This window comes from Mytilus galloprovincialis, chromosome 9, assembly GCF_965363235.1.
Source record: "Mytilus galloprovincialis chromosome 9, xbMytGall1.hap1.1, whole genome shotgun sequence".
NCBI lineage: Eukaryota > Metazoa > Mollusca > Bivalvia > Mytilida > Mytilidae > Mytilus > Mytilus galloprovincialis.
In genome coordinates, this window is record NC_134846.1 from 32,876,009 (window position 1) to 32,888,456 (window position 12,448).

The 12,448-nt window shown below is 32.2% G+C and overlaps 1 protein-coding gene and 1 pseudogene across 1 annotated transcript; one reads left to right on the top strand and one right to left on the bottom strand.

Moving 5' to 3' along the window:
* The first annotated feature begins 3,172 nt into the window (after positions 1-3,172).
* LOC143044843 (uncharacterized) lies at positions 3,173-5,973 on the top strand. Its single transcript, XM_076217036.1, has 4 exons — positions 3,173-3,437; positions 4,447-4,680; positions 4,807-5,073; positions 5,683-5,973. Exons 1-4 carry the CDS (start codon positions 3,426-3,428, stop codon positions 5,944-5,946), a joined length of 777 nt encoding a protein of 258 aa, XP_076073151.1. The 5' UTR covers positions 3,173-3,425; the 3' UTR covers positions 5,947-5,973.
* Positions 5,644-12,237, bottom strand: LOC143044844 (uncharacterized; annotated as a pseudogene).
* Between the last annotated feature and the right edge of the window lie 211 nt (positions 12,238-12,448).

Sequence of the window (12,448 nt, forward strand, 5' to 3'; positions counted from 1 at the left end):
ATATGACCTGCATTTCTGAGAGTTTATACTTAAACTAAAATTCTGTACTACCTCTTCTTTTACCTTATGTTTTCCACAGATTTCAATGTGACCAATACGCATATGCATTTTTACTGTTAACATTCTTAAGTTACAAAAAAATGTAAGTCTCTGAAGGGTTTTGCCCTTGGTCTATTATTTTTTCGCCACTTACATTTTTTTCGCCAAGTAACATAAATATATTTTTTGTTTAAGATTTTTCTTCTTTCTGTTCCTCTTACCCTTTGCTGTAGTAGAAAGATGAACAGAAAAACTTTGTTTTTTATAAGCATTTTAAAAGGGGTTAATTTGATTATATTTGGAACAACTTTTCTAAAAGAAGGGTCCATTGTTGTCTTACTTTTAATATTATGGAAGATATAAGTCAACGAATAGTACAAAGTTCTGGACATTTTTGGACCTCATAATTATACCAGTTGGATGTATAAATTTTTTGGGGGAAACTTTCTTCAAATAATATAAATATGTGCCTTTTTTGTACTAAGAAGTGATAGTCATTTAATACCTTAAAGGGTTAATCCTAATTTGAGGGGTTGTTCCCAACCTGTTGAATAAATTTTTCATAACGACATTTTTCTTTTCTGGACCATCGCTAATACTTCTATAAAAGACTAGTATAGTATTCTCAGACCATAATTTATTGATACAAAAGTTGACACGTAAAACTCTTGGTAAAACTATGCTTGAACAGTCGTTAAAACGACTCATAAAGTACTCTATCAAATCATTTATCTATATCAATTGCAAGGTTGAAGGATAAAGTTTAAAGTTGGACAATTTTCTTGCTTTACAAAATGTTTCGTCAGTTTTCCTTTCAGATCCTCCGTTAAAAAAGTAAAGAAGATATCAAAAGTTTGAATAAAACACATCCGTCGCAAAGTTGTTGATCAATCCTTTATGTGACATGTGATGGACGCCATTTAACCATATCATTTAAAAAAAATTGTCAAACAATACAATCAACACCTTTATTAAGTAGTCCTTTGTAGCTTACAGCTTAAAAATGCAATCAACTGATTATTGATTTTCTGTCAAAATAGTAACCAGTTCAAGGTGACTTCCGAGTATTGTCTGATCATGTAAAGTTTGAGAAACCCAACAAAAAAGTAAACAAACATGATACACGAAATAAAATCGTTATATTTATTTATTTCGCAAAATTCTGTCGCAAATGGTGAAATTTAATCGCCACAATGAATATTTTTTTCGCCAGCGGAAACCCTGAGTCTCTGCGAGATGAAACATAGGGATCATATCTTGGAACCAGGTCTCCAGAAACAGCTGTATTTACAAAGTGCAACCTATAACAATGCAAACAAAATCAATACTTATTTTTAATTGAATGTTTATTTGTCTATGTCATTTACTTGACATTTGCTCTATTTTATTATTATTATCATTATTATATTGTTTGTAAGTTAAGCATACAAATTGAAAGGTTGTGCTTTTTGTAGGAGTGATAGACTATACAGAGTCATGTCGTAAAATGGACGAATCTATATTATTGTCTCGGTGCTCTAAGTATTATCTAAAGCTTAACGAATTAAAGTTTAAGTTCGATCGAGAGTCGACAAACTGTTCAGCAGTCTACCAAGACGTTCAATCATCAAGCAGAACTCGGTGTAACGATATGAACAATTCAGACAATTGCAACATTAATATATCTGACATAATTATAAAGGAACCAAGATGTTTTCAATCCAACAGTCTTTTGATTCAGTATAAATGTGAAGGTAATGTTTTACAGAAATATCTTATTTCGCTTATTCTAGAGAAAATGATAAATACCAGTTTACCTTAACCATTGTTATGATTTCACTCAAGAACATAAGTCATTAGAAATCATCCACTTTGATGTTATCTAATCAAAATGCAAACAAAAAAAAACAACATCACATGAGTTTTTATAGCGTAAGTTTATCTTGCATACAATTTTAACTGTGCTAAAATCAAACTGCGTTCGGTATTTTGTGATTTTACTTTTGTTTTTGTTTAGATATGAAAGTATGAAACCGGTTACCATCTTCCATATCATGCTCCAGTATTATTTACCAAATGAGAGACGTTTCTTAAGATCTCTAAATATGTTTATATGAAAACTTGAACTATATAGCCATTTCACCGTTGATGCATAATTTTGTAATCCTCGAATGTAATGTCAGGGATATTGCAAGAAATATTTTATAATAAACATACTGATATATATGAATTATTTCTTTACAGTAAGTAATACCCGTGTTACAAGAGATTCAGCAACAGGTAAATAATGTTTTTTTATAATGTCTTACTAATGAACATCAGACTATCTAACATAAAAAAGCAGCTGAAAGATACAAAGACAAGGAACATAAAACAATCCATAAATCAGATGGAAACTGGCAGCCCCATGGCAAAACAAAAGACAACGACGAAAATTCTTACAAATAATCAAAACATTACATAGAATATTAAAAACAAAAACACCACAAACAATTTGGTAAGTTCAAATTCGGTTATTTGTTTTCAAAAGTGTACAATTTATCACAAAGAACGAGGTTGTGGTTACGACTTTTAGAACATATCCGTGGCAAAATGTAACATAATAGTCAACCAACAGTTATCTTGATGGCGTCTCCACAAATTGAAACTTATCACATAGAACCTACTGTTCTTTAACTTCTGTATAAGCAGCAACACTTTATTAGCGAGTTCATGATAGGAGTATTAGCCTTGGTATTTCGTATCAACTGGCTAAAATATGATTTTAAGTGCTAGCGCTGCTAGTATGTTGATACGTACAAACGGTAAGTTCACAAAATTTATACTTGAAATCCCATTTTATGTCGATCAGTTTTCTTCTCAACCGACCCTCACTGTCATCGTATAAGTCGAGAATGAGCTACTAAAATATTAATGCAGTTGGAAAAGGTCAATCAGAAAAAAGACAGCATACTATAAATTGAAAGATAAATAAGGGCGGAATATCACAAATATAGCACAAACAGGACAATTAAAGGCTAAAATATAACATTGCATGAAATGGTACATTAGATAGAAAATTAATCCATATTAAAGCTAATTTGATTTTAAAATTTAGCATTTTCATTAGTTTAACAATTTTTAGCAAATTCATTTACATTACATTTACTTAAAGCAATATAAGCCGTCAAAATCGCGATTTTTTATAATGCTATGAAAGAGATGAAATTAGAAATGATTAATGAATTAAGAGGTTTACATAAAATTTCATGTCCTAAAAATCCTTAATGTAACTGTTAAAGTTGAAAATATATTCCTCATCATTCCGTTTGACCAGTGCAAATGGCAGCTTATTAATTTCCGACACTAATTCCGAAGATTGCCGATGCTGATAAGAATGCGTGTGCTGCTGACCTGGGTCAACAAAAATGGACGAAGAGGTAAGATGTTGCATGTTAATCTTCGTAGTTATTCATTAGTGTTGCATTGCAGACGATTGTGTTTATATTTTTAAGTAACGATAACATTGATTTATTCTTATATTTTAATTATAACTAATTTCTGGTCTCACTTGCAAAGAAAATAACCGAAAATTGATAGAATATCCATTTGGGGGTCCAATTGGGGAATCGCCGAAAGTGTGCGTGTTTTGTTTACAAAATTATTCAAGTCAAGTTTTTCGGTACATCAATAAACTATAATATACAGGCATTTGTTTCACAAACAAACGAGGTTTTTCGGTGAATGAATAAGAAATAGAAAAGACAATATTTGCTGGGATATCAAAAGTTGGTATCTATCTTCGCATGAATACCTCGGAAGAGTACGTAACAATGTATTTGATGCAAAGGAAGAAATAAACAAATATACGTTTTTGAATAAAACAAGGACACATATATTTTCTTTTAGTATTCACAAACTTTTGTGCATTATATATTTGGCATTTAGACAACATCAATGTCCTCTATCAAAAGATCGACGTGAAAAAAAAACATCGTAGGGGTAATAGGAACCTCAAGATTTATTTTCAATCATTGATTTCTCTGTTGTAAAAAAACTCAGCTTTTCAATTCTAGATGCACGATATTATTTATTAGTTATTGGCGTTGAGCTAATTATAATTCAGTGTATTCTGTATATCATATGTTTTTTTCTTCATGATTTTGTACATAAATCAGGCAGTTGGACTTTTGTTGCATTTGTCATTTCAAGGTTTTGATAGCCAACTATGTGGTATAGGTTTTACACATTGTTGAAGGTCATACGGTGACCTATGGTTGAAAATTTCTGCATGTGTTTTCAAGTCTCTTGTGAAGACATGTCTCGCAAGGTTTTTACACTTTATATAGTGCTGTAGTTTATTGATAGTCTTGTGATAAACAAATATATGTTAATCATAGAAAATTTTATTTTGGAGAAATTTCTTACTGACTACTTTTCTTTCCTTAGATTTCAGATACTAGAAGCAGGTCTACTACACCTGAAGTTCTTTCTTCGGATGGAGAAAGGCCCATTCGTGGGAGGGGTAATAGGAGACGGACAGCGCGGGGAAGAAATAGGGCGAGAGGTGGCAGAGGCAGAGGCAGAAGAGGTCATAATAGAGCCTTACAAGGACAACCAGAACCACTCAACAGGGCTGAAGTAGCGGCACAGGCCAGAGCTGAAAGAGATCGTCAGATGCAGGTAAACTATCCAACATTTACATATCAACAAACTTTCATTGTTTCATTTTTTTCTTCATTCAAAAAAACTTTTTACTGAAAGTGCTGTGTGATTTGCCTTGAAATGTAAAAGTACTTTATTTTTCAGGAACGGATTGATGGCCTATCTGAAGAACAGATGAAATTTGCAATGATGGCCACGTACAGGGAACAACCTAGTTTTCTGTTCAGAGTACCGGAAGCAGTAAACCAACAGTTTACTGCAAGTGAAACTCCACCAGAGACAGAACCTACACCAACACCCTCAGTAGATATTCCAACTTGGTGTCGGTGCAGCAATTGCAGAGAAATGCCTAGTGAGGTTGAAAAAAGATGTTGCAACCAGATACCTCAAAACTGCCACTCTACACTACATGTAAGTACTATTCTCTGTTAACTCATATGAGGGTTGGTCTGACTGTTATCTCATCTTATATAATTCTTTATATTTTGACGTTTAACAAGAGACTTACTTGGAATTCTCATTCTATTCAGTTGATTATTTATATGCCAGTGTCCTCCAATATTAAAAAGAAGATGTGGTTTGATTGCAAATGAGACAACTATCCACAAAAGAACAAAATGACACAGACATTAACAACTTAAGGTCATCGTATGGCCTTCAACAATGAGCAAAGCCCTTACCGCATAGTAGCATGTTTTCGTAATCTAGTGATTTTTCTTAACAATGAGAACAGTAAACAAATGTATGTAAAAAGTTTAAAAGATTTGGTTGCTTTAATTCATTTTGCCTAAAACAAAGGAAATCACCTTTGATACATAAAAAAATTATCATAATTGTTACATTGAATGCTATGGTTCAATGCTAACTTCAAACTATAGTTTCAGACATTGCAAGTTTTAAAATCCTAAAACCTAAAAAGTATATACAACATTGACAACCCTCCGCACCAAAGAGCTGTATTGAAAAAAAAACATGGTCTGTATACAATTTCCACTTATTCATTTATTATTTCAATTTCAGGATTTTCACAATGTTGTATTGGACCCCTTGGTTCTTGAGGTTGCAATGAGGTACAGAAATGATATGATTGCGCAGCCTCCAGACCAGGATTACAATAGATGCCATAGACACACAGCATACCGCCAATATGTTCTGTGGATCCACGGATATCTTGGAGCTGGAAACAGACAATTATTTCCAAGTTGCTGTGTTTGGGCTATCAGGAACAGATTTCCAGACCCATCTGGCCAATATGTTGGATTTATTGGAGGACGTTTCGGTTGAGATAGAATAAATTTTATTTCAGTTTTATTTGTATTTTCATTATTAGTTAGTTGGCCACTCATAGTCTATTGTCTGGTCAAAATCGTAGTCTATGGTCTTGTCCAGATCTTCCCTGTTAAATCTTGAAATTTTGGCAGCCATCAAATCCTGAGTAGGGGGAGGTGGAACAGGGGCAATGGTTGCTGACAATCTTCTTGGGTCAAATGGATCTAAAATCACTCTCCTGGTCATCCCGATATCATCAGACAAATCATGCTTCATTAATTCTGGAATGTAGATATATTGTTTTGGTGTCTTCACTTCAGTAGCAGTCCATCTGCCCCCTTTCTTACTGTAGTACCTCTGAAGTCTGAAATTGAAAAAGATATCATGTCATAAAAAAACATCAGATATTGGGTAATTGTCCAATAGACAACAACATATCAACTTAAACACAAATGCTTTTAACATTGTCTTCATTTTTAAATAATTATATCAGAATATTTATAAATAAGATGTGGTATGATGGTCAATTAGATAACTTCAAACCAAAATGTTGTTAATGTAAGAAATGAAAAGTTACAGTTTGGCCTTCAACGCTATATAAGCGCACACTGCTAAGTAAGCCATAAATGCAGGTCTTTAGACCCACATAATGGCCAGTGTCAAATACCTAAAACAAAAAAACAAGTGCACAACTCATTTACAAAACAATGAATCACAATTATATCCACTCAATTACTTCTTCCTTACTTGAAACATATCAGCAGCTATATGCTAACCTTTTAGTCCCATCCTTGTTTGTAACAACTTTTCTTTCACAGTGAGCATTGTGGTCAATAGCTGCTAGCTGATTCCTGGCATTATATGTTGATGGACCATAAGAATGGCGTTTAGAGGCATATTTCAGAATCACATTTTGAAAATTTTCTAACTCAGCTGTACTCCTATCATAACAAAAACAGTAACTATTAGATCATTGAAGGAAGTGCACCAATCTTAACCATAATATTCAAAATCATTTTTAGCAACAATAACTGAGATTTTAAATAATTTTAAATTGAATGTATATATATTTTCAAAATCAAATTAAAAATATGAACATATTAAAATAAGGCCATGATTTTTCACAATTGAACCGATTCTTACATATCAATAATCATGTCAGGGTCTTTCATAACGGACTATAATGTACAAGTATTTCTTATTGTTAAAGGATATATATGGTTGCCTTTAGGTGCTTACATTCACTTCATTTAAGCTTTGGTGGATAGTTGTTCCATTGGTGATCATATCAAATCTCCTTACTTTTATATACAAGGCAAAACATTTAATAAATGACCAATAAAGGCAAAGTAGTCTAGTTTCTCTAATCACAAATCATTCTTGGTCTATTATTAAATTACTTGCAATTAAGATAGTATGGTATTTTTCTAAGAAAGCGTTTGTCCATCACTATCTTTATCAACGCATCATGAGGAGGAGTTGCACCTGTCAACCATCCCTTTTCACGTTCAGATGACAGCGGTCCATGTTTACATTCATTTCCTGCTGTGTCACTATATGCTATCATCCATTGATGCTTATTCACAGTATGGTGCATGATCCCAAACCATGATCCCTTTAAGAAAAACAAAAAAAAAATAATAATAAATTATTATATTATACAACTATTGACTTTTAATGAGGTTGATACAATGATCAACCCCAGTAATGTGATATTTTTTGTATTGGCATAAGATTAACTATTAACAATCAATTTGACTGAGCTTTAAAAAAGGTTCTGAATGGCTTTTATAAAAAAAACTTACAATAAATTCTTTTTCGGTAGTAGATATATCTGCACAATGCCAAAAGTGGTTCACTATGTCGCGAGACCATTCCAGTAGAGGTTTGTTTGCCTTCTGTTCTTGAGCTACCTGTAATTGAAAAAAAAAAATCTTTTGTAAAAGTAGGTGTTTATGCCAAGGCCATTTACAAATCTGACGGCACTATTCAATGTACACTTTAGAGGATGCTTATTTAACTTTTTAATTTTTTCTCCAAAATATGCATGAAATATTTGCCACCGGACATAAACAACACAACTCAAGCATTTTTTTTCTATTTATCCTTCAGGTGTCATAAGAATAAATTTTACTTTTTTCAAAACTTTTACACTACAAAAGTAAATGAGTAGAGATTGTCTTTGGTAAATCAACCTCACCTTCACTACTTTCTTCCCAAGGTTCTTCGCCCCGTGCCAAATATCAAATGAGTGCTTGATATTACTAAATTCTTTTTCTAAAATAGATATAAACAATAATGGTAATCTCAAATGAGAAACTAATTAGCCTACAAATAAATAAGAAACAGTGTTCCAATTTCTGCCAAATTAGCCCCACCACATTATGTATGTACCTGTCCCAAGTCAGGAGCCTGTAATTCAGTGGTTGTCATATGTTAATGTGTTACATATTTGTTTTTCATTTATTTTTTTATATATATAGGCAGTTAGTTTTTTCGTTTGAAATGTTTTACATTGTCATTTCAGGGCCTTTTATAGCTGACTATACAGTATGGACTTTGCTCATTGTTATATGAAATAATCATACAGTATCTTTTCTGTAGCAACATAAAGAGTAAATACTTACTCATTAGAGATTCCACCTGTATATGGGCATCAGTGACAACCTCTATCACTTTCATATTTTTGTCCAGTAGTTGTCTTAAGCCTTTCAAAAAGCAGGCTTTCTCAAGATTTGTACTCTTCTTCTCAGTCATCCTTTTATCCATGGTAACTATAGTTAAGATCTTTTTTGTATTGTATTCCATGAATGTATATGAACAGAACTGTGCACAGTGACCAGGAGTGTCCATTCTTCCATCACCTACATGTAACCAAACAAAACATTTTATTCTGGACACTTAATGTTGGTACATGGAAAAGCTTTCTTTTATTGGTATATTGTGGTTTTTATAACAATTGTAACATCATGAATGTGCAAGTGAGCTATTACATGTACATGTATCATAAAAAGTACCCTTAAACGGAGCATAATTTGAAGAATTTTACCTAAAGTAAATAGTTGAGTTGCCCTTCACTATTATAAATTTGGTCTTTGGTCGAGAGTTGCATCACTAGTTTTCATTCCACATTTTCTTTTATACATATATTTTTTTATAACTATTCCATTTCAAACACAAATTAAATCTTTAAGACTTAGCTAGTTATTCCCTGATAGGAGCTCTCTTGATCTATTTTACACTGAAAATGTGTTTGAAAAAAATACTAAAGCAAACAACTCACCTAATATAACTATTTCTTTATCACGGAACTCTTGCTGCAACACCATATCCTGGGATTGTACCCAAAAGCTATCAATTGATGGTACGAGGTACGTCCTTTGTATTTTCAAAAATGTTGAGTTGCATAGAATTGGTAATCTAATAAACTTTGCCAAGTCTGCAATTTTCTGATAGTTGTTCCCAGATAGTAAAATACCAGCAGAAAAAAACCAAGTCACCACTGTGCAGTCTTCGATTCAAGATGGGCTGAGAACACCACTTGTGGGCAAGATGTTTATTTTGACAAACCTGAAAAAGTCATTTTTTTCAATTAAAAAAAATGTCAATCAAAAATATATCTTTGCAAGTTTATGTTACATTTATATGTATAAAATGAGTGTAGCCGCTATTTCTTATAAATTTTTCCTTGATAATAATATCACATCTCATTAATTTTATAATAAACTAACCCATTTCAAGTATAAAGCTGAAGAAATCAACTCCATCTTAATGGTTAAAGGCAATCTGCATCCTTTTACTGCACATATAGGTGGGATATGAGTTTTAGCCAAGCTAAAGATTGAGCTCATATAAACAATAAGTGGTCTGTCATCTAAAAAGGTATCTACTTCAGTCTCGCTCCTGATTTTTTTTATACTTGGGCCTAGGTCTTCTTCCTGTTGATCAGAAGGGTCTGCTGATTCGTCTTCAAATCCTTCATTTTCGGACTCTGATTCAACACCATGGTCTTGTCTGTAATAAAATGTACCAAATATATTATAATCTATACTAGAAATTTCAAATCTTGTTAAACTTTCTTAACCAAAAAATATAATTTTATTTGAGACAGACTTACATCAACTAATAGACACAAGGATTAGTTAACGCAAAAACCTGATTTCTCAAGTATTGTATGCAGGACATCATACTTTATCTACACGAAAATATTTCTTAAATCTTCATTCAGTGAACCATAAAAACTTGGGTCAAAACTTATTTTAGCTTATAATTTAAAAAAAAATCATATCATAGGGTAAAATGTGAACTAATTTTAAAGTTTTTAGTCTTCAAGTTAATAAAAAAAACTTACTTGACCAAAAATTTAACAAGACGGACAAGTGAACAGAAAGATACAGACTGAACATATAGTAACTTGGTAAAAAATTGAAAACAACATGTTTTATAATTTCATACGTCGAAAGCGCTTTTCAGGATTTACCTTTGCCTTAGTAAGTCGGGCATTAAAAAAAATAATCTGTAGATACCAACAGTATATGCACACGGATGTACATGTTATTAATAAAGTATAATGAAAATCAGAATTACCTGTAAGTAGCATCAACACTTGGTTCATAGTCTTCATCAGAAAAATTATCATCATCATCCTCATAGTTACCCTCAGAAATAGTAATGGTTAGACTGAAGAAAAGAAAAAATAATATGTTGCTGTTAATTCGTACTAAAATTTAACTGATATGAATTTTATATTTAAATTTGAACTTGATATAAATATTTAGGACAACAAATTAGTTACTAGTATATAAAGCAACAGTCACTGTGATTCAATACCAATTGAGAGTTTAAATCAAGCAAAAAATTTGCACTTTTTTCTATCTATAATCTATACTCCCTTTTATACTCTAAAGTATTTCCTTTAACAAATAATGTTAACATTTTTAAGTTCTGTAGTCAAAATGAGAAGTGATTGTTTTAAGTTGTTTCATTGTTAATTAAGATTACAACTTCAATTTAATACATGTATAGCATGTATAGACATAGTTTATGCTTACTCAAATGGATTTACAAAGCTGCTTTGTGCACTCTTCCACAGAGAGTCTGTTTTTCTACTGAGTTCCTCTATTCCAGACATCTGGGTCTCTTCCCTAAAATACAATTTAAATAATTATTCTGGCGGGGAAAGCTGTATTATGGCTGACATTCAGATATGAAATGCTAAAGTCACTGTTACATAGAAACTTGTATATATTTATGTATATAACTCTGAACAGTACATTTTAATCTGAATTAATGGTGTAAGTTGTAACAGAACATTATTGACGTACAAATTACAATTAATTGTCGTGTCCCTCTTGCAAAATGTTAATCAAATATTTGATATAATGTATGTAAGTGCTTACACATATCTCGATTCATGTTCTCTTTCTGGTGATGATATTTCCGACACATCAGATAAATGCACTGAATGCTGTTGCAATTTAGATTGCAATGGTCCAGGGGTTGAAGTTGTTAAAAGTGTATTGGCAGAAGATGTCCCTTCTAACATTGCACTACATGTAGGGGCAGGGCTGGTTGGCTTTTCAACGGCTGTGTTGACATCATTAATATTTGTAACAGGGCTGGTTGGTTTTTCACTAATAGGGTTGGCATCAATAATGTTAGGGTTTCCTTGGTCAGTCCGAGTATGGAATTCATACCTGTATAAAAAAAGGACATACATTTGATAATTTAAGTAAATATAAAATAACCATTCTTTTTTTCCTTTTTCTTTATAGATTTTTTTTAATTTATAAGTTGAAGAATATTTAAAAACAGAAAGACAGTTCCAATAATTGTCTAAAAAATTACATATAATTTGTAAAGTAGTTATAAAAGATGTCAAACAGTGATATAACAAATTATCCCTCCGTGGGGCCCCTTAAATTTTGCTTTGCGTTTCAGTTAATAACTTGCCAAACAACGAGAAAGTTACGGGTTTCTCTAGAACTAAATAATTGATTCTGTCCCCTGATTTATTTCTTTATTCATTACTAATCACAAAACTACGATTAAGATGCTAATAACAATGAAATGTAAATATAAACAAGACCATGAGAAACTTACCTATCCAGCAAAATCTTCGCCACTTCAGCGTGTGATTGCAAACGAAGAGCACATTTTAGCTCACTCCAGCGATCATACTGGGTACCAAGATATATTCTATTCTTGTTACATTTTGCATTTACTGCTGTACGTCGTCGTTTTTTAGCGGAATCAGTCAATGTTGGCTTTCTCCCTCGCTTCAAAATATTGATGTCAGACATTCCACGTGCGTCTGAGATATTACGCATGCGCAATGGATTAAAGAAAGAGGTCATCTAAGAGGTCACTGCATACTGACCGTTGTCAATGAAAATTATATATGTCGGGAAGACAAACGACTCAAGTCGAACATTTTCGCTTAAAACTTCAAAAAGAAGATATTTTAGATCGTTTAATGAGTAAAATTACGTTTTTAAATACACATTTAATAAGATTC

Bases quoted from the DNA above. Each gene is read 5' to 3' on its own strand.
- LOC143044843 (XM_076217036.1), top strand. The intron at 4,681-4,806 runs GTAAACTATCCA...TTTATTTTTCAG, and splicing joins AAAGAGATCGTCAGATGCAG to GAACGGATTGATGGCCTATC. The intron at 5,074-5,682 runs GTAAGTACTATT...TTTCAATTTCAG, and splicing joins ACTGCCACTCTACACTACAT to GATTTTCACAATGTTGTATT.